General features: G+C 44.3%; 1 protein-coding gene across 3 annotated transcripts; it reads left to right on the top strand.

Annotated features, from left to right (window-relative positions):
* The first annotated feature begins 17,042 nt into the window (after nucleotides 1-17,042).
* On the top strand, nucleotides 17,043-22,429 carry LOC123106919 (protein Rf1, mitochondrial). 3 transcript variants are annotated; one of them, XM_044528963.1, is made up of 2 exons: nucleotides 17,043-18,441; nucleotides 18,532-22,429. In XM_044528963.1, the coding sequence occupies exons 1-2, from the start codon at nucleotides 17,277-17,279 to the stop codon at nucleotides 19,719-19,721; spliced, it is 2,355 nt and encodes a 784-aa protein (XP_044384898.1). In that variant the 5' UTR covers nucleotides 17,043-17,276; the 3' UTR covers nucleotides 19,722-22,429. The 3 variants fall into 3 exon arrangements, with proteins under 3 accessions (XP_044384898.1, XP_044384890.1, XP_044384885.1); XM_044528955.1 differs by having other exon boundaries at nucleotides 17,043-20,125; nucleotides 20,259-22,428; XM_044528950.1 differs by having other exon boundaries at nucleotides 17,043-20,717; nucleotides 20,898-22,428.
* Nucleotides 22,430-23,465: the final 1,036 nt, after the last annotated feature.

Raw genomic sequence — 23,465 nt, 5'->3', positions numbered from 1 at the left:
TCCCCCTCCAAACTTGTCGCACCTTCCCTCCCTCTGTTTTTCACGCGAGCTGGCTGAGGACGAAGGGGTACTGAGGGTTAGCAGCAACAGGGGTAAAAATGTCCAAAAACTAGCGGCGGTAGCGGTCAAACGACGCTGACTAGACAGTACCGTGCCGGAAGGGCAAAAACATAAGAAAACCAATGTGAGTTAGGCAAGAACGAGGGTTTTCCGAAAGTAGGGGCAAATCTGCCGAGTGTGACACAACTAAGGGTATAAAATCAATTTTTCCCTTTTCAGCATGGGATGCCCTCAAGTGGTGAGAGACAATAATAAATAAATTCTAAATGTACACAATGAATCATTGAGTGATAGGTATCTCAGCATGCCAACAGATGTGGGTCAATCAAAGATGGGTACTTTCAAGTATTTGAGAGATAGAGTATGGGAAAAAGTTCGAGCATGGATGGAAAAACTCTTATCATCAGCTGGAAAGGAAGTGCTTATCAAGTTAGTGTAAAACCCAGTCTATCCCAATATACTCTATAGCCTGCTTCAGACTGCCGCGAGGATTGTGTGAGAACATCACCTCAATAATCCCGCAATTTTGGTGGGGAAGCAAGCAAGGAAAAAGGAAACCTGCGTGGGTGGCATGGGACATCATGGTCAACCCAAAATATCTTGGAGGAATGGGTTTCAGAGACATCAAAAACTTTAACCTTGCATTGTTGCCCGCCAGGCATGGAGATACTTGATGATCCAAATTCTGTAAGTGCAAGAATACTTAAATCGGCCTACTTCCCAAGCAGTTGTTTCCTTCAAGCTCGGTTAGGAATCACCCTTCGCAAATCTGGCAAGCCGTGATCGATGGAAGGGAAGTTTTGAAATAAGGTATCATAAGGCGAGTCAGAGATGGGAGTACTATCAATATTTGGGAGACCAACTGGCTACCTAGGGTAGGTCCTATGCGCCCAATACCATCTATCTCGGTAAACCCCCCAAGGCTAGTTACAGAACTGATTGACACCACCACTGCGTCATGGAGGGAAGGACTTATACAGTCTACATTTATAACTTTTGATGTAGATGCTATCATGGCACTCCCTTTGTGTACTAGAGCCGTCGATGACTTCTGGGCTTGGGCAGGCGAGAGGAGTGGCAAGTTCTCGGTCAGGTCAACAAATAGGATGGTTATGAACATGAAACACCATCAGGAGAATTGGTTGGACAAAAATGCAGGAGCTGCTGACATGAGTACGAGAGACAAGGCCTGGACTAATCTATGGCATACTAAGGTCCCGTCGAACCTGAGGGTTTTCCTGTGGCGATTAACACAACATTCAATGCCATCCATGGACGTCCTCCACCATCGCAACATGTCAAACACTCATTTATGCGCGCTTTGTGGCTGCGCGGATTCGTGGAGGCATGCTCTTTTGGACTGTACCATGTCTAGGTGCATATATATGGCCCCTCTTCGAAACTACGTTGGTTGAACAAATGAGTCTAAACAATGATACGAATGCAAGGAACTGGATTTTTGCATTGCATGATGAACTATCACAGAAACAATTTGTTCTTCTAGAAGTAACGCTTTGGTCTGTGTGGAAAGCAAGGCGGAAGGCGATATACGGGGGTGTTTTTCAGAGCCCTTTTTTCCACTCATCAGTTTATCCAAGCTTATTTGAGAGATCTTTCCACTATTGAGGAGACGGGAAAGAAACAGCCAGATCAGCGAATTGGCTGAATATCACAATGGATCCAGACTCCTGACATGACTTTCAAGATCAATGTAGATGTTGCAGTTTCACAGAACCGGAGACAAGGAGTATCAGCAGCAGTATGTCGGGATCATATTGGAATTTTTCAAGGTGCATCGCGATAGTGGTCAAGGGAGTCTATGACATGCCGACACTGGAAGCCCTACCTGTCTGTGAGGCGCTAGTGCTTGCTGAGGATCTAAATATCCAGAGTATCCATGTTGCATCAGATTGCAAGACCATGGTAGATGATATCAAGCAGAAGAACCCGGCGAGCTACGGAGCAATCTACATGAAATAAGGGACCAAGGCAATTCATATAGTAGTTGTAGTTTTGTTCATGAGTTTAGGAGCTCGAATTTTGACGTTCACAAACTAGCGAAGCACGTGTTAAAGTTAGGAGTGGACCGCCATGTTTGGTTAGGACACCCCGGTGAGATCTCTTTTGTAACTATGAACATTGGGACGGTTTAAATAAAGCTTCGCAAGTTTATCTAAAAAAAGGAGGTCCCCACGCATAGCTAAGTGAGCCATCTCTCAAAAATAGGCCCACGTGGAAGTGTCAAGAAGCCATCACACCAACGAGTGCGAAGTTCCTGTGGACAAGGGCATCCGAGGACTTTATTTTAAATGATTCAAAAATGTTTTTTCAAGTTTAAAAAGAATCATAAAATAATTCGTGGAAATTTATACATATTCATGATGGATTTGTAAAATTCTTCAAAAATATTATGGTTGCAGGTTGCACAAAAAACAATTCCCGGCCCAACAACAAAAAAATGACCTATTTTCAAGTATGTATTTGGTTTTTTTTGCGCAAAATTATGTATCTCTTTTTTTCTCTACGCCGCATATGAAAGTATTTTGTTATGAAAATTACCTTTTTAATGTGGAAATATGTTTTTAAGTACCCCATTGCCCGGTGATCTGTTTGCACTTTCCGTCATGCCAACCTTATACTCCTTCCGTTCCTTTTTACTCCGTATATAAGATTTATCTGAAGTCAAACTTCATCGACTTTGACCAAATTTATATAGCAAAATATCAATATCTACGATATTAAAATTATACAATATAAAAACTGAATTCATGACGCATCTAATGATATTGATTTTGTATTCTGAGTGTAACAACAAAGAAGTTAGAATCGGCTGATGCCATCTCCCTTCCTGTTTCTCTCTGCTCCTAGTCCCTTCATGTGCTCCTCTGGTATCTTGTATCAAGTAGTTATCAATTTATGATGTTGTCTTGCATAAAGCGAGACATAGCGGCTCCCCTTAACAATCATGGTGTTTGTATGTATTCATCGTCTGAGATGACACTGCATATGTTTGGATGTACCGAAATATTAAAATTATTAAAAATAATTCTTCAAATAAGGTATTAGAAATTGTTATTAAGCATTGCAAAGCCGAACCTACTAGCAAAGACTAAAAAAGCCCTAAACGTGTTTCTTTGGAAAAATAACCGAGATATCATAATTAAGCATGACACGGAAGTTGAGCATGACAAGGAGATGGGACCCATTTTTGCCAGGGAAACGTTCTCGGCCGGGGCTATTGGGGAACGTAGCAATTTCAAAAAAAAATTCCTACGCACATGCAAGATCATGGTGATGCATAGCAACGAGAGGGAGAGTATGTCCACGTACCCTCATAGACCGAAAGCGGAAGCGTTATGACAATGCGGTTGATGTAGTCGTACGTCTTCACGATCCGACCGATCCAAGCACCAAACATACGGCACCTCCGAGTTCTGCACACGTTCAGCTCGATGACGATCCCCGAACTCCGATCCAGCCGAGTGTCGAGGGAGAGTTCCGTCAGCACGACGGCGTGGTGACAATCTTGATGTTCTACTGTCGCAGGGCTTCGCCTAAGCACCGCTACAATATTATCAAGGTGGACTATGGTGGAGGGGGACACCGCACACGGCTAAGAGATCAAGAGATCAATTGTTGTCCTGCCTAGAGGGGCCCCCTGTCCCCGTATATAAAGGAGCAAGGGGGGAGGGGGCGGCCGGCCTAGGAGGGGGCGCGCCAAGGGGAGTCCTACTCCCACCAGGAGTAGGACTCCCTCCTTCCTTGTTGGAGTAGGAGAAGGGGAAAGAGGGGGAGAGGAGGAAGGAAAAGGGGGCTGCATCCCTTGTCCAATTCGGACCAGAGGGGGGCTGCGCGCCTCCTTCCTTTCGGCCTCTCTCCTCTATTCCCGTATGGCCCAATAAGGCTCATATACTCCCCGGCGAATTCCCGTAACTCTCCGGTACTCCGAAAAATACCCGAATCACTCGGAACCTTTACGAAGTCTGAATATAGTCGTCCAATATATCGATCTTTAAGTCTCGACCATTTCGAGACTCCTCGTCATGTCCCCGATCTTATTCGGGACTCCGAACTCCTTCGGTACATCAAAACTCATAAACTCATAATATAACTGTCATCGAAACCTTAAGCGTGCGGACCCTACGGGTTCGAGAACAATGTAGACATGACCGATACATGTCTCCGCTAAATAACCAATAGCGGAACCTGGATGCTCATATTGGCTCCCACATATTCTACGAAGATCTTTATCCGTCAAACCGCATAACAACATACGTTGTTCCCTTTGTCATCAGTATGTTACTTGCCCGAGATTTGATCGTCGGTATCTCAATACCTAGTTCAATCTCGTTACCGGCAAGTCTCTTTACTCGTTACGTAATGCATCATTCCATAACTAACTCATTAGCTACATTGCTTGCAAGGCTTATAGTGATGTGCATTACCGAGAGGGCCCAGAGATACCTCTCCGACAATCGGAGTGACAAATCCTAATCTCGTAATATGCCAACCCAACATGTACCTTCGGAGACACCTGTAGAGCTCCTTTATAACCACCCAGTTACGTTGTGACGTTTGGTAGCACACAAAGTGTTCCTCCGGTAAACGGGAGTTGCATAATCTCATAGTTATAGGAACATGTATAAGTCATGAAGAAAGCAATAGCAACATACTAAACGATCAAGTGTTAAGCTAACGGAATGGGTCAAGTCAATCACATCATTCTCCTAATGATGTGATCCCGTCAATCAAATGACAACTCTTTGTCCATGGCTAGGAAACATAACCATCTTTGATTAATGAGCTAGTCAAGTAGAGGCATACTAGTGACACTCTGTTTGTCTATGTATTCACACATGTATTATGTTTCCGGTTAATACAGTTCTAGCATGAATAATAAATATTTATCATGATATAAGGAAATAAATAATAACTTTATTATTGCCTCTAGGGCATATTTCCTTCAGTCTCCCACTTGCACTAGAGTCAATAATCTAGTTCACATCATCATGTGATTAAACACCAATATTTCACATCGTCATGTGACCAACACCCAAAGGGTTTACTAGAGTCAATAATCTAGTTCACATCGCTTTGTGATTAACACCCAAAGAGTACTAAGGTATGATCATGTTTTGCTCGTGAGAGAAGTTTAGTCAACGGGTCTGTCACATCCAGAGCCATATGTATTTTGCAAATATTCTATGTCTACAATGCTCTGCACGGAGCTACTCTAGCTAATTGCTCCCACTTTCAATATGTATCAAGATTGAGACTTAGAGTCATCTGGATCGGTGTAAAAGCTTGCACCAATGTAACTCTTTACGATGAACTCTTTTATCACCTCCATAATTGAGAAACATCTCCTTAGTCCTCACTAAGGATATTCTTGACCGTTGTCCAATGATCTACTCCTAGATCAAAATTGTACTCTCTTGCCAAACTCAGAGCAAGATATACAATAGGTCTGGTACGCAGTGCTATGTCTTGAGCTTGCGTTGGTTTTCCTTGAAGAGGAAAGGGTGATGCAGCAATAGTAGAGTAAGTATTTCCCTCTTTTTGAGAACCAAGGTATCAATCCAGTAGGAGGCTCCTCAAAAATCCCATGCACCTACACAAACAAACAAGAACTCGCAACCAACGCAATAAAGGGGTCGTCAATCCCTTCAAGGCCACTTGCGAAAGTGAGATCTGCTAGAGATATTATGATAAGATAAATATATTTTTGGTATTTTATGATATAGATTAGAAAAGTAAAGATGCAAATAAAAGTAGATTGAAAGCTTATATGATAAGAGATAGACCCGGGGGCCATAGGTTTCACTAGTGGCTTCTCTCAAGATAGCATAAGTATTACGGTGGGCGAACAAATTACTGTCGAGCAATTGATAGAAAAGCGAATAATTATGAGATTATCTAGGCATGATCATGTATATAGGCATCACGTCCGCAACAAGTAGACCGACTCCTGCCTGCATCTACTACTATTACTCCACACATCGCCCGCTATCCAGCATGCATCTAGAGTATTAAGTTCATAAGAACATAGGAACGCATTAAGAAAGATGACATGATGTAAAGGGATAAAGTCATGCAATATGATATAAACCCCATCTTTTTATCCTTGATGGCATCAATACATTACGTGCCTTGCAACCCCTGCTGTCACTGGGAAAGGATACCGCAAGATTGAACCCAAAGCTAAGCACTTCTCCCATTGCAAGAAAGATCAATCTAGTTGGCCAAACCAAACTGATAATTCGAAGAGACTTACAAAGATAACTTAATCACACATAAAAGAATTCAGAGGAGATTCAAATATTTCTCATAGATAAACTTGATCATAAACCCACAATTCATCGGATCTCGACAAACACACCGCAAAAAGAGTTACATCGAATAGATCTCCAAGAAGATCGAAGAGAACTTTGTCTTGTGATTCAAAGAGAGAGAAGAAGCCATCTAGCTAATAACTATGGACCCGAAGGTCTGTGGTAAACTACTCACAACTCATCGGAGAGGCCTTGGATATGATGTATAGGCCCTCCGAAGGCTCCAAGATGGGATCTCACGAATATAGAAGGTTACGGCAGTGGAATTAGGTTTTCGTGGTCGCTTTTGATGTTTTCAGGGTACATGGGTATATGTAGGAGGAAGAAGTAGGTCGATCGACGCTCGAGGGGCCCACGAGTGTGGGGGTGCGCCCACCTATAGGGGGCGCGCCGGGCACCCTCGTGGCCGCCTCCCTTGTTTTTTGACTTCCACTCCAAGTCTTCTGGATCACATTTGTTCCAAAAAGATCGCTCCCGAAGGTTTCATTCCGTTTGGACTCCGTTTGAAATTCCCTTTCTTCAAAACACTGAAATAGGAAAAAAACAGCAATTCGGGCTGGGCCTCCGGTTAGTAGGTTGGTCCAAAAAATGACATAAAAGTGTAAAGTAAAGCCCATAAACATCCAAAATGGATAATATAATAGCATGGAGCAATCAAAAATTATAGATACGTTGGAGACGTATCAAGCATCCCCAAGCTTAATTCATGCTCGTGCTTGAGTAGGTAAATGATAAAAACAGAATTTTTGATGTGGAATGCTACCTAGCATAATTCTCAATGTAATTTTCTTTATTGTGGCATGAATGTTCAGATCCAAATGATTCAAAATAAAAGTTCATATTGACAAAAGAAATAGTAATACTTCAAGCATACTAATAAAAGCAATCATGTCTTCTCAAAATAACATTGGTAAAGAAAGTTCATCCCTACAAAATCATATAGTTAGGCTATGCTTCATTTTCGTCACACAAAAATGTTCCCAAATTCTACACCCCCGATGACAAGCCAAGCAATTGTTTCGTACTTAAATAATCTCAAACTTTTTCAACTTTCACGCAATACATGAGCGTGAGCCATGGATATAGCACTATGGGTGGAATAGAATATGATGATGGGGATTGTGTGGAGAAGACAAAAAAGGAGAAAGTCTCACATTGACGAGGATAATCAACGGGCTGTGGAGATGCCCATCAATTGATGTCAACATGAGGAGTAGGGATTGCCATGCAACGGATGCACTAGAGCTATAAATGTATGAAAGCTCAACAAAAGAAAACTAGTGGGTGTGCATCCAACTTGCTTGCTCACGAAGACCTAGGGCATTTTGAGGAAGCCCATCGTAGGAATATACAAGCCAAGTTCTATAATGAAAAATTCCCACTAGTATATGAAAGTGACTACATATGAGACTCTCTATATGAAGAACATGGTGCTACTTTGAAGCACAAGTGTGAAAAAAAGATAGTAACATTGCCCCTTTTTTATTTTCTTTTTTTTGGGCCTTGCCTTTTTTTTATTTGGCCTTTCTCTTTTTTTGGCCTTTCTTTTTTTTTGGCCTTTTTTTATTTGGGGACAATGCTCTAATAATGATGATCATCACACTTCTATTTATTTACAACTCATGAGTTACAACTCAATACTAGAACAAGATGTGACTCTATATGAATGCCTCCGGCGGTGTACCGGGATGGGCAATGAATCAAGAGTGACATGTGACTCTATTTATTTACAACTCATGAATTACAACTCAATACTAGATCAAGTGCTAAGCTAACGGAATGTGTCAAGTCAATCACATCATTCTCCAATGATGTGATCCCATTAATCAAATGACAACTCATGTCTATGGCTAGGAAACTTAACCATCTTTGATTCAACGAGCTAGTCAAGTAGAGGCATACTAGTGACATTATGTTTGTCTATGTATTCACACATGTACTAAGTTTCCGGTTAATACAATTCTAGCATGAATAATAAACATTTATCATGAAATATGGAAATAAAAATAACTTTATTATTGCCTCTATGGCATATTTCCTTCAGTCTCCCACTTGCACTAGAGTCAGTAATCTAGTTCACATCACCATGTGATTTAACACCAATATTCACATCTGTATGTGATTAATACCCATAGTTCACATCGTCATGTGATCAACACCCAAAGGGTTTACTAGAGTCAATAATCTAGTTCACATCGCTATGTGATCAACACCCAAAGAGTACTAAGGTATGATCATGTTTTGCTCGTGAGAGAAGTTTAGTCAACGGGTCTGTCACATTCAGAGCCGTATGTATTTTGCAAATATTCTATGTCTTCAATGCTCTGCACGGAATTACTCTAGCTAATTGCTCCCACTTTCAATATGTATCCAGATTGAGACTTAGAGTCGTCTGGATCAGTGTAAAAGTTTGCATCGATGTAAATTTTACGACGAACTCTTTTATCACCTCCATAATCGAGAAACATCTCCTTAGTCCTCACTAAGGATATTCTTGACCGCTGTCCAGTGATCTACTATTAGATCAAAATTGTATTCCTTTGCCAAACTCAGAGCAAGGTATACAATAGGTCTGGTATACATCATATCATACTTTATAGAACCTATGACTGAGGCATAGGGAATGACTTTCATTCTTCTTTTCTATTTTCTGCCGTGGTCGGGATTTGAGTCTTACTCAATTTCACACCTTTGTAACACAGGCAAGAACTCTTTCTTTGACTGTTCCATTTTGAACTATTTCAAAATCTTGACAAGGTATGTACTTATTGAATAACTTATCAAGCGTCTTGATCTATCTCAATAGATCTCGATGCTCAATATGTAAGTAGCTTTACTAAGGTCTTTCTTTTTAAAGAAATCCTTTCAAATACTCCTTTATGCTTTCCCGAAAAATTCTACATCATTTCTGATCAACAATATGTTACTCACATATATTTATCAGAAAGGCGGTAGTGCTCCCACTCACTTTATTGTAAATACAGGGTTCACCGCAAGTCTGTATAAAACTATATGCTTTGATCAACTTAACAAAGCGTATATTCCAACTCTGAGATGCTTGCACCAGTCCATAGATGGATCGCTGGAGCTTGCACATTTTGTTAGCATCTTTAGGATTGACAAAACCTTCTGGTTGCATCATATGCAACTCTTCTTTAATAAATTCATTAAGGAATGCAGTTTTGACATCCATTTGCCAGATTTCATAAAATGTGGCAATTGCTAACATGATTCGGACAGACTTAAGCATCGTTACGAGTGAGAAAATCTCATCGTATTCAACACCTTGAACTTGTCGAAAACCTTTTGCAACAAGTCGAGCTTTGTAGATAGTAACACTACTATCTGTGTCCGTCTTCCTCTTGAAGATCCATTTATTTAACTTGACTTGCTGATCATCAAGCAAGTCAACCAAAGTCCACACTTTGTTCTCATATATGGATCCTATCTCAGATTTTATGGCCTCAAGCCATTTTGCGGAATCTGGGCTCATCATCGCTTCCTTATAGTTCGTAGGTTCATCATGGTCTAGTAACATGACTTCTAGAACAAGATTACCATACCACTTTGGTGCGGATCTTATTCTGGAAGACCTACGAGGTTTGGTAGCAACTTGATCTGAAGTTTCATGATCATCATCATTAACTTCCTCACTAATTGGTGTAGGAATCACTGGAACTAATTTCTGTGATGAACTACTTTCCAATAAGGGATAAGGTACAATTACCTCATCAAGTTCTACTTTCCTCCCACTCACTTCTTTAGAGAGAAACTGCTTCTATAGAAAGGATCCATATTAAGCAACAAAGATCTTGCCTTCGGATCTGTGATAGAAGGTGTACCCAAAAGTCTCTTTTGGTATTCTATGAAGATGCACTTCTCCAATTTGGGTTTGAGCTTATCATGCTGAAACTTTTTCACATAAGCATTGCAACCCCAAACTTTAAGAAATGATAGCTTAGGTTCATTGCTAAACCATAGTTCATACGGTGTCGTCTCAACGGATTTAGATGGTGCCCTATTTAACGTGAATGCAGCTGTCTCTAATGCATAACCCCAAAACGATAGTGGTAAACTGATAAGAGACATCATAGATCGCACCATATCCAATAAAGTGCGGTTACGACGTTTGGACACACCGTTACGCTGTGGTGTTTCATGTGGCATGAGTTTGTGAAACTATTCCACATTATTTTAACTGAAGGCCAAACTCGTAACTCAAATATTCATCTCCACGATCAGATCGCAGAAACTTTATTTTCTTGTTACGATGATTTTCCACTTCACTCTGAAATCCTTTGAACCTTTCAACTTTTTCAGACTCATGTTTCATCAAGTAGATATACCCATATCTGCTCAAATCATCTGTGAAGGTCAGAAAATGACGATACTCGCCACGAGCCTTAATACTCATTGGTCTGCATACATCAGTATGTATTATTTCCAACAAGTCAGTGTCTCGTTCCATTGTTCCAAAGAACGGAGTTTTAGTCATCTTGCCCAAAAGGCACGGTTTGCAAGCATCAAATGATTCATAATCAAGTGATTCCAAAAACCCATCAGCATGGAGTTTCTTCATGCGCTTTATACCGATATGACCCAAACGGCAGTGCCACAAATAAGTTGCACTATCATTATCAACTTTGCATCTTTTGGCATCAATATTATGAATATGTGTATTACTACAATCGAGATCCAACAAACTATTTTCATTGGGCGTATGACCATTGAAGGTTTTATTCATGTAAACAGAACAACAATTATTCTCTAATTTTAAATCAATAATCATATTGCAATAAACATGATCAAATCATATTCATGCTCAACGCAAACGCCAAATAACATTTATTTAGGTTCAACACTAATCTCGAAAATATAGGAAGTGTACGATGATGATCATATCAATCTTGGAACCACTTCCAACACACATCGTTACTTCACCCTCAACTAGTCTTTGTCTATTCTGTAACTCCTGTTTCGAGTCACTAATTTTAGCAACCGAATAAGTATCAAATACTCAGGGGCTACTATAAACACTAGTAAGGCACACATCAATAACCTGTATATCAAATATACCCTTGTTTACTTTGCCATCCTTCTTATCCACCAAATATTCGGGGCATTTCCGCTTCCAGTGACCATTTCCTTTGCAGTGTAAGCACTCAGTTTCAGGCTTTGGTTCAGCTTTGGGCTTCTTCGTGGGAGTGACAACTTGCTTGTCATTCTACTTGAAGTTCCCCATTCTTTCCCTTTGCCCTTTTCTTGAAACTAGTGATCTTGTCAACCATCAACACTTGATGATCTTTTTTGATTTCTACCTTCATTGATTTCAGCATCACGAAGAGCTCGGGAATCGTTTTCGTCATCCCTTGCATTATAGTTCATCACGAAGTTCCAGTAACTTGGTGATGGTGACTAGAGAACTCTGCCAATCACTATCTTATCTGAAAGATTAACTCCCACTTGATTCAAGCGATTGTAGTACTCAGACAATCTAAGCACTTGCTCACTAGTTGAGCAATTCTCCTCCATCTTTTAGGCGAAGTATTTGTCAGCGGTCTCATACCTCTTGACACGGGCATGAGTCTGAAATATCAATTTCATCTCATGCAACATCCCATATGTTCCGTGACGTTTCAAAAATGTTTTTGTAGTCCCGGTTCTAAGCCATAAAGCATGATGCACAAAAACTATCAAGTAGTCATTATATTGAGCTAGCCAAACGTTCATAACGTCTGCATCTGCTCCTGCAATAGGTTTGTCACCTAGCGGTGCATCAAAGACATAATTCTTCTGTGCAGCAATGAGGATAAACCTCAAATCACGGACCAAGTCCGCATCATTGCTACTAACATCTTTCAACATAGTTTTTCTCTAGGAACACATATAAAACATAGGGAAGCAACAACGCGAGCTATTGATCTATAACACAATTTGCAAAATACTACCAGGACTAAGTTCATGATAAATTCAAGTTCAATTAATCATATTACTTAAGAACTCCCACTTAGATAGACATCTCTCTAGTCATCTAAGTGATCACGTGATCCAAATCAACTAAACCATGTCCGATCATCACGTGAGATGGAGTAGTTTTCAATGGTGAACATCACTATGTTGATCATATCTACTATATGATTCACGTTCGACCTTTCGGTCTCCGTGTTCCGAGGCCATATCTGTATATGCTAGGCTCGTCAAGTTTAACCCGAGTATTCCGCGTGTGCAACTGTTTTACACCCGTTATATTTGAACGTAGAGCCTATCACACCCGATCATCACGTGGTGTCTCAGCACGAAGAACTTTCGCAACGGTGCATACTCAGGGAGAACACTTCTTGATAATTAGTGAGAGATCATCTTAAAATGCTACCATCAATCAAAGCAAGATAAGATGCATAAAGGATAAACATCACATGCAATCAATATAAGTGATATGATATGGCCATCATCATCTTGTGCTTGTGATCTCCATCTCCGAAGCACCGTCGTGGTCACCATCGTCACCGGCACGACACCTTGATCTCCATCGTAGCATTGTTGTCGTTATGCCATCTATTGCTTCTACGACTATCGCTCCCGCTTAGTGATAAAGTAAAGCAATTACAAGGCATTTGCATTTCATACAATAAAGCGACAACCATATGGCTCCTGCCAGTTGCCGATAACTTCGGTTACAAAACATGATCATCTCATACAATAAAATATAGCATCACGTCTTGACAATATCACATCACAACATGCCCTGCAAAAACAAGTTAGACATCCTCTATTTTGTTGTTGCAAATATTTATGTGGATGCTACGGGCTTAGCAAGAACCGTTCTTACCTACGCATCAAAACCACAATGATAGTTCATCAAGTTAGTGCTGTTTTAACCTTCGCAAGGACCGGGCGTAGCCACACTTGGTTCAACTAAAGTTGGAGAAACAGACACCCGCTAGTCACCTGTGTGCAAAGCACGGCGGTAAAACCAGTCTCGCATAAGCATACGCGTAATGTCGGTCCGGGCCGCTTCATCCAACAATACCGTTGAACCAAAGTATGACATGCTGGTAAGCAGTATGACTTGTATCGCCCACAACTCACTTGTGTTCTACTCGTGCATATAACATCAACGCATATAAACCTGGCTCGGATGCCACTGTTGGGGAATGTAGTAATTTCAAAAAAATTCCTACGCACACACAAGATCATGGTGATGCATAGCAACGAGAGGGGAGAGTATGTCCACGTACCCTCGTAGACTGGAAGCGGAAGTGTTATGACAACGCGGTTGATGTAGTCGTACGTCTTCACGATCCGACCGATCCAAGCACCGAACGTACGGCACCTCCGAGTTCTGCACATGTTCAGCTCGATGACGATCCCCGGACTCCGATCCAGCCGAGTGTCGAGGGAGAGTTCTGTCAGCACGACGGCGTGGTGACAATCTTGATGTTCTATCGTCGCAGGGCTTCGCCTAAGCACCGCTACAATATTATCGAGGTGGACTATGATGGAGGGGGGCACCGCACACGGCTAAGAGATCAAGAGATTAATTGTTGTCCTGCCTAGAGGTGCCCCATGTCCCCGTATATAAAGGAGCAAGGGGGAGGGGGCGGCCGGCCTAGGAGGGGGCGCGCCAAGGGGAGTCCTACTCCCACCGGGAGTAGGACTTTCTCCTTCCTTGTTGGAGTAGGAGAAGGGGAAAGAGGGGGAGAGGAGGAAGGAAAAGGGGGCTGCATCCCTTATCCAATTCGGACCAGAGGGGGGCTGCGCGCCTCCTTCCTTTCGGCCTCTCTCCTCTATTCCCGTATGGCCCAATAAGGCCCATATACTCCCCGGCGAATTCCCGTAACTCTCCGGTACTCCGAAAAATACCCGAATTACTCGGAACCTTTCCGAAGTCCGAATATAGTCGTCCAATATATCGATCTTTACGTCTCGACCATTTCGAGACTCCTCGTCATGTCCCCGATCTCATCCGGGACTCCGAACTCCTTCGGTACATCAAAACTCATAAACTCATAATATAACTGTCATCGAAACCTTAAGCGTGCGGACCCTACGGGTTCGAGAACAATGTAGACATGACCAATACATGTCTCCGGTAAATAACCAATAGCGGAACCTGGATGCTCATATTGGCTCCCACATATTCTACGAAAATCTTTATCGGTCAAACCGCATAACAACATATGTTGTTCCCTTTGTCATCGGTATGTTACTTGCCCGAGATTTGATCATCGGTATCTCAATACCTAGTTCAATCTCGTTACCGGCAAGTCTCTTTACTCGTTACGTAATGCATCATTCCGTAACTAACTCATTAGCTACATTGCTTGCAAGGCTTATAGTGATGTGCATTACCGAGAGGGCCCAGAGATACCTCTCCGACAATCGGAGTGACAAATCCTAATCTCGAAACACGCCAACCCAACATGTACCTTCGGAGACACCTGTAGAGCTCCTTTATAATCACCCAGTTACGTTGTGATGTTTGGTAGCACACAAAGTGTTCCTCCGGTAAACGTGAGTTGCATAATCTCATAGTTATAGGAACATGTATAAGTCATGAAGAAAGCAATAGCAACATACTAAACGATCAAGCTAAGCTAATGGAATGGGTCAAGTCAATCACATCATTCTCCTAATGATGTGATCCCGTCAATCAAATGACAACTCTTTGTCCATGGCTAGGAAACATAACCATCTTTGATTAATGAGCTAGTCAAGTAGAGGCATACTAGTGACACTCTGTTTGTCTATGTATTCACACATGTATTATGTTTCCGGTTAATACAGTTCTAGCATGAATAATAAACATTTATCATGATATAAGGAAATAAATAATAACTTTATTATTGCCTCTAGGGCATATTTGCCTCAGGGGCACCGGTCGAGTCGCGCCCCGGTCTCACGGGTGCTCGCCATGCGGCAGACTTGGCCCACCAGCCACCGCTCCTCTATCCCTCATCTTTTCCTTATCTCTACAGGAAACACTCTTAGCCATTCATTCTTTCCACCCACATCGAATCCCCATCCCCTTCTCTCTCCTTTCTAGTCCTCTCCGACGAACTCCACTCGGCCAGCCACCACCACGGGTCAGGGAGGGGGCGGGGGGTGCCAGCAGCCACCATTTTTTCCAAGCGACGTTGCAAAGGGAGGCCATGGACTGCTTGAAAGCCATGAAAGCCATGGCCGTCAATCTCCTCATCCTCCCCCTCGATGAGGTCGGACGCCTGTATCCCGCGAGGCTGGAGATGGCGCCCACCATGAGGAGTGGACGGAGGTGCTGGAACCGCCCAGTAGAGGTGCTACGACGGCATGACGGAGATGCTACATCCGTCGCCGGTGAAGATGCATCCATCGACGGCGGCGCTGTGACGACATGGTGGAGGTGTTGGAACCGGCTGGCAGAGGTGTTGCATCCGTTGCCGGGGAAGCTGCATCCCTTGTCGTCAGAGCTGGGTGAGGTGCTGGAACCGCTCGACGAAGGTGTTGCATCCATTTGCTGGCAAAGCTACATCCATGGCTGACAAAACTACATCCACGGCTGGCAAAGCTGCATCCATCGCCCAATTTCGCATTTTTGTTACTAGCGTTAATTTTTTTGCTGGAACCATCACAAGTTTTTGCTACCACCGATTTTTGGGTTTGCTTGAACCAGCCCCTAATTTTGTAATTGCTACCACCGGTATTTTAGTTTGCTGGAGCGAGCTTCATTTTTTGCTACCACCGGCATTTTTTGATTTGCTGGAACAAAGTCCAATTTGCATTATTTGCTACCACTGTATTTTTAATTTGCTGGAACCAGTGCCTTTTTTGCTACAACCGTCTTTTTGGATGCGAACCACAGCGTCGTCGCCATTGAATCAGCAGGGAGGCAGGCGGGGGCAGCACCGACGAGGGGTGAGCGGCGACTGTAGACGGCGGGGCATTGTGAGCTTGGAGGCCGGTCGTCCCGCTGGGGGTAATTGGCGCGGGGTAATCAACGCGGTCCTGGGGGCGGCCGTGTCGCTCGGGAAGAAGAGGAAGGCGAGGGACGGGGGAAGAAAAGGATGCAGAATATAGGTGGCCAAACGGGCCTGGATAGGTGGGTCGGCCCGGTAGCACGATCGGCACGACACGGGCCTGGCACGGCACGTCACGTGCTAAACGGGCCAGGCCCGGCATGTGGCACGCCAAGGGCCGTGCCTGGGCCTGAAGGCCGAGCACGCGGGCCGGCACGGCACGACCCGATTATCTTTTTTTTATTTTTTATGTATCCTAATGTGGCTCAACAGATAAAAATAGGCTAAAAACGCCCAGTGCGCGAAATAGGAGGCAGATTAGCGGGTCTAGCGTGCCGGTGGGCCGGCCCGATTAGCATATGGGCCGTGCCTGGGGTGCAGGCTGCAGCACGCGGGCCGGCACGGCACGGCCCGTATAATAATCGTGCCTTGGCGGGCCAGACCGTGCCAGGCACGATTAGGATGGGCCGTGCCGTGCCGGGCCGGGCCGGCCCGTTTGGCCAGCTATAATGCGGAAGCCAGATCAAACGGCTGTACTGTGCTGCATCGGATGGCTGGGACGTGACGGGCCCAACTATTGGGCCGGCGCGCCGGCGTAGTCGCCTTTTTGCCAACTGACTGAAATTAGCGAAACACTCGTCTCCACTCCCGTCAAAGGAAAAAAAGCTCTCTCACTCCTGGTCTCCCCACGCCGATGTCCACGAACTCCAGTAGACGGCCATTCCCGACGCCGATGCTCCGCCGCATCCGAACCCACCTCCGTCGCCGCCCCGCCCCCTCCTGCACCTAGCCGGAGTACGGCCTCCGCCACTCCTCCAGCTTTACCTCTGCGGCTCCCCGCCTCCGCCTCAACCTCCACCTCCACCAGTACCACAACATCACCACGCCGATGTCTCTCATCCACCTCCACCTCCACCGCCGCCTCTTCTCCTCCACCGCGCGGCCCTCGCGACCCTCGCGTGCCTGGTCTCCCCACGCCGCCTTTGCTGCGGCCACGGAGCGCGTCCGCGCCGGGAATTTCAGCTGGGAAGACGCACACAACCTGTTCGACGAATTGCTACGGCGGGCCACCCCGGTCCCCAAGCGCTCCCTCGACGGCTTCCTTGCCGCCCTCGCCCGTGCGCACGCCTCCGAAGCCTGCAGAGATGGTCCCGCCCTCGCCCTCGCTCTCTTCAACCTCGTCTGCCGGGATGAATCCGGCGCGCGGGTGGCACCGCCCACAATCTTCACGTACGGCATTCTCATGAACTGCTGCTGTCGTGCGCATTGCCCGGACCTAGGGCTAGCCTTCTTCGGGCGCCTCCTCAGGACGGGCCTGAAGGCTGACCTGATAGTCGCCAACACCCTCCTTAAGTGTCTCTGCCACGCGAAACGGACGGATGAGGCTGTGAACGTGCTGCTTCATAGGATGTCCAAGCTCGGCTGTGTGCCTGATACCTTCTCATACAACATTGTTCTCAAGAGCTTATGCGACAATGGCATGAGCCAGCAGGCGCTCGACCTGCTCCATATGATGGCGAAAGAAGGAGGTGGCTGCCCCCCTGACGTGGTGGCGTATAGCACAGTCATCCATGGCTTCTTTAAGGAAGGTGAAACAGGCAAGGCATGCAATCTGTTCCATGAAATGATGCATCAAGGTGTTGAGCCCAATGTGTGGACATATAGTTCAATCATTGATGCATTGTGCAAGGCCAGAGCAATGGACAAGACAGAGCTAGTGCTTCAGCAGATGGTTAACAAAGGTGTTCAACCCGATAATGTGACATATAATTGCATGATCCATGGATATTCCACATCTGGGAGGTGGAAAGAGGCTGTTAAATTGTTTAGAGAAATGAAAAGCCGGGGCCTTATACCAGATATTTCTACTTGCAACTCCTTAATGACTTACCTTTGTAAGCATGGAAGAAGCAAAGAAGGTGCAGAATTTTTTGATGCCATGACTGCCAAAGGGCACAGAGATGTCATCTCCTACTGTATTTTGCTTCATGGGTATGCCAATGAAGGATGCTTTGCTGATATGATTGATCTCTTTAATTCAATGGAAAGAAACGGTATTGCTGCCAACTGCTATGTTTTCAACATATTAATTAATGGATATGCTAAATGTGGAATGACGGATGAAGCTATGCTGATATTTACAGAAATGTGGGAAAAAGGAGTGAGTCCCAATGTAGTCACATATTCCACTGTAATAGCTGCACTTTCCAGGATGGGTAGGTTGACTGATTCTATGGACAAATTTAATCAGATGATTGCCATGGGAATTCAGCCAAACACAGCTGTTTATCACTCCCTAATTCAGGGTTGTCTTATGCATGGTGGCTTGGTTAAAGCTAAGGAGCTGATGTTTGATATGATGAACAAAGGTATTCCTCGTCCTAACATTGTTTTCTTCAGTTCAGTAATAAACAGTCTGTGCAAAGAAGGAAGGGTTATGGATGCACATGCTGTCTTTGACTTGGCTATAGGCATAGGTGAGAGGCCTGATGTCATTACATTTAATTCACTGATTGACGGATATTGCTTAGTTGGGAAGATGGATACAGCATTCAAAATACTTGATGTCATGGAATTAGTTGGTGTTGAGCCTGATGTTGTTACTTATAGTGCACTTCTTGATGGCTATTTTAAAAACAGAAGGATTGATGATGCTTTGACTTTTTTTAGAGAAATGCCATGTAAGAGAATTAAACCTAACACTGTTACATATGGCATCATGTTGGGTGGGTTGTTTCGTGCTGGGAGAACTGTTGCTGCAATGAAAATGTTCCATGAGATGATTGAAAGTGGAGCAACAGTGCGCATTTCCACATACAATATAATACTTGGAGGTCTTTGTCAAACTAATTGTGTAGACGAAGCGATTGCACTGTTCCAGAAATTACGAGCAATGAATGTGAAGTTCAATATTGAAACACTCAATACCATGATTAATGCAATGTACAAGGTTCAAAGAAAAGAAGAAGCTAAGGATTTGTTTGCTGCAATACCAGCTAGTGGGTTGGTGCCCAATGAATCTACTTATGCAGTAATGATAAGAAATCTTCTAAAAGACGGAGCAGTGGAAGATGCTGACAATATGTTTTCATCAATGGACAACAGTGGTATCGTTCCCAGTTCCCGTCTTATAAATGATATCATCAGAATGTTGTTGGAAAAAGGTGAGATTGCTAAGGCTGGAAATTATTTGTCTAAAGTTGATGGGAAGAGTATCTCACTTGAAGCGTCAACTACCTCATTGATGTTGTCTCTCTTTTCAAGGAAAGGGAAACATCTGGAGGATATTAAGTTGCTCCCAGCAAAGTATCAATTTTTCGATGGATTTGGTTGACTAGTTGATAATTTGATATGCTGCCTATGAGACTAACTCCTAAGAAAGCACAGTTATGTTATTGCTTGCGAAAGCTCTCCTGCCAGAACAACTGTATGAGAAACCAAACTGCCTACTTGTATAATTGAGTTCATTTTGCTGTGCGTCCGGATCACATGAAAGTGACATGTCTATGAATCTTTTAATCTTGGATGGGGTGAGGAAAGGCAGACAATTAGTCTAACATGACTGGTTACTATTTTAGGGGTAATTACTTCTGATAGCGATTGAGAAAACATAGGAGCCTCTATGAATTCTTTTTTTGATTTGTTGGGTTTTATCTGATTGATTTTTGCACTGCATATTCAAAGTAATTTTCTATGGAATATTAGGGGTAACGACTTCTGATGGCGATTTTGGGGAAGGTACACAATCTTGAGATTTTGTAAAATCTCTAACACGTTCACTTTTCTTCATATGAATACATATTTAGTTATGTAATGCTCACTGATGTTTGAGGTTGCTGATGCTATGTTGAGAATCTGTTTTATATGTCAGGGCAAACGGGGCCTGGAAGAATGGATGTTTGAGCCTTTGAGGTTGCCGATGCTATGTTGAGTTAGCAGATTCAGGAGCTCGTGCCAGAGTCTCATGTACTTTATGTTGTCAGTTCCACTGTTTTAGCTTGTTGCATACATGCGAGAAAAGTATTTGCAGTATGATTTCTTTCTGCTTTACTTCGTATTGAAGATTCAGCTATTTCTCCTCATGATGTAAGTAAAGGTATGACCAAGATGCCCCTTGTATCACACACGTAACCACACTCTTACATGTGGGCTCACGGTCCACAACACCAGCTTACAGAGCCATCCGACTTGCGAATCTCGCCAGTCCTTGCTTGGTCTGCCTGCTCGATCCGGCTTTGGCCGCCAGTCCACCAGCTGGATCTTCGGGGACAGGCGACTCGTGGTCTGTCATCACCACTGATGATGGTGAGGGTATGACAGAAAATGATTGGTAAGGAAGGGGATGGCACCGTTCTTATTGAACAGGGATGCTTTTGAAATGGGCAACTATTCATCGAAAGCCTAAACCTCTCAGGATATTTATATGAACTGCAATCGAAGAAATTTTACATGTACCATGAGGTTATTTCTTATACTTTCTGAGCAAATTTACTTTCATCTGCACATGCAGGCAGTCTGTGACACGCAGACAACATCATGTCCAGACAACATTCCATTCTTCCTGCAAACCATGGTGGTTGGGCTGCTGGTGGCCATGGTGAAGGAGAAGGTTTCCAGCTACATCCTAGACTGGTACGAGGTGATGAAGGGCATGGGGACACAGCACAAGATCCTGAAGTGAAGCTGCTCCCAGTCATCCTGGAGTCATCACCGAGGCCGAGAAGGCAGCAGCCCACAGAGAAGGGATCAAGGCCTAGCTCAAGGATTTCATGGTGGCTTACAAGGAGAATGAAGTCAGTCTTCGACGAGTTCAAGTACGTGGTTTTTGTGGACACTACTTCGAGGCCGGCTTTGATGTGATAAAAGCTCTTTCCAATCACAGCCGTTTTATATTCCATAGCATGAATGCCTTTGTGTTTAAATATGGGAACAAGGGCCGGCACCCAAGCAGTGGCGGTAAACAGATTCTGTCATTGTTGACCCAGAGAACATTATAGGCCAATCAAGAGATTAAGAGAAGCGTGACATTCGACAAACTCTTCTTAACTGGTCAACCTGTCACTAACTGTCTCATCGTCTTTCTCAATGTTGGAATGAGTGGGTTAGGCATGACCACCTTGGCACACTCACCTACAACGACCCTGATATCCAGAAGCATTTCCAACTGCAGAGGATTTTGATGTTTGTGTCCTAGCTTGCAAGATCTTCCAAAGCTCTGAGGGAAGGAAAGTGACAAGGTAATCCAGGAGTTTCGAGGGGTGTCTGGTGGACTTGGGTACCTAGTACTTGAAGATATCTGTAGCTTTGTGTTGGTGATAACTTGCAACCAAGAATCATGAGTACAGTTCAAGCCGATGACATTGCAGTTTTTGATAAGAAACTCATAAAGAAGGTTATTGAAAAAGAACATTATGTTTTCAATAGAGCAAGTTGGCATTTTTTTAGCAATACTCAAGTTCAGCCACAACGTCTCGGCATCACGTATGTAGCAGTCATTTGTTTTATGTTCCGTGTTTCTCAACAATTATGAGATCCATGTTGACAAGCTGATCCAAGACTGCACATGGCTTTTTCCCTGAACAAAAGGAATTCGTCTTGAAACTATTGGCAAACAGATTTTAGAGCTGGAGTTATCACAAAAGAACCACTCCCAGATGACCATGTGACATAGTTTACCTATGTAGCCATGCCTCTGATATAAGGAACGTCTATTTTCACTAGGATGGTCACAGCTTTCCATCAAACTTTTGCAGGTCGACTTCACTGATGCTGATGAGCAACCAGAACCTCGTCCAGGCAAGCACAAGAGGAAACCCATTTCCGTTGAGACTTTGATGCGAAAGAGCGTAGCTGCTCCGGCGTACGTTGACAGAACTGAGTATCTGTCAGGTTGATTTGTCCACTGAACCCACTGGAAAAAAAACCATGCCAAGTTCCGAATGAAGCATAGTACAGTTAGCTTAAACACTTTCAGGCACTCATGCTCTAGTTGAAGTCTTCATGTTCTTTGTCAAGAACAGACATACTTGCATACAAACTAAACAGTGCCCTTGCATATGTAGAACAGTAAATCATTCTCTACAAAAAAAGAAAAAACAATCTTTGGATCATGCAAGTGTATAGTCAACCTCAGTTTATTAGTGAAAAGGGTCATCGACAGTAAGATCAGATGCTTTCTGGATGCTCCAATCATTCTGAAATTCAAGGCATAGCACCATTATCTTGCAATCACAGCTCCATGCTACCATCGAGAGAGCCACCAATTTGCTTGTCATCTCTGTCTCCTTGGCTGCCGAGCACCTCCACTCGCCCCCCCCCCCCCCCAACATGCCCCCAGGGCTATTTTTTTAGCGCCCGCGCCGAAAAATCGGCTCAGTCGCACCCCCAGGACCTTGTTTATCGCCGGTTTGGGCCGAAATAACAGTCGACAAACCTGAGCCGAACCCAGGCCCCCGGGGGGCGCCGGCCGAAGCGAAAAGGCGCGTGGGTCCGCTCTATCGGCGAGAGACATGCCTTTTCCCGCCGACCCTGCCCTTTTCCCTCCATTTTCCCATTGCCTCCCCCCTTCTGCCCCTCTTCTCCTGCCATTCTCCTCCCTTTGCCCGCCATCCGGCCGCCGTCCCGACATGCCGCCGAACAAGTATTCGGCCCCTCGCACCGATGCCGCTTCCGATTCCACCCAGCCGAAGTAGAGGAAGCCGAGGGCGCCAATGGCAAAACCACCAGGCATGTCGAACGCCGAGTGGAGGGTGGAGGTTCAGCGCTGGGAGGCTATCACCACCGACCGGCGAAACAAGCTCAACGCCAAGAAGGCCCGGGACGCGGCCGCGTCGGCGGCGGCGGCGGAGCAGGCACAGGCGTCTCGCGTGGGGATGATGAATTTGCCCGGCGGCCACGGCCCGCTGTTGGGGAACGCAGTAATTACAAAAAAAAAATCCTACGATCACGCAAGATCTATCTAGGAGATGCATAGCAATGAGCGGGGAGAGTGTGTCCACGTACCCTCGTAGACCGAAAGCGGAAGCGTTTTATCAACGCGGTTGATGTAGTCGTACGTCTTCACGATCCAACCAATCCT

The sequence above is a fragment of the Triticum aestivum genome, chromosome 1B (genome assembly GCF_018294505.1).
Source record: "Triticum aestivum cultivar Chinese Spring chromosome 1B, IWGSC CS RefSeq v2.1, whole genome shotgun sequence".
Taxonomy (NCBI): domain Eukaryota; kingdom Viridiplantae; phylum Streptophyta; class Magnoliopsida; order Poales; family Poaceae; genus Triticum; species Triticum aestivum.
Note: the sequence above shows the minus strand (reverse complement) of the source record. Positions and strands in the feature narration are given on the sequence as shown.

What these genes read in the sequence shown, in the direction of transcription:
- LOC123106919 (XM_044528955.1), top strand. Translation starts at nt 17,277, where the DNA reads ATGTCTCTCATCCACCTCCACCTCCACCGCCGCCTCTTCTCCTCCACC.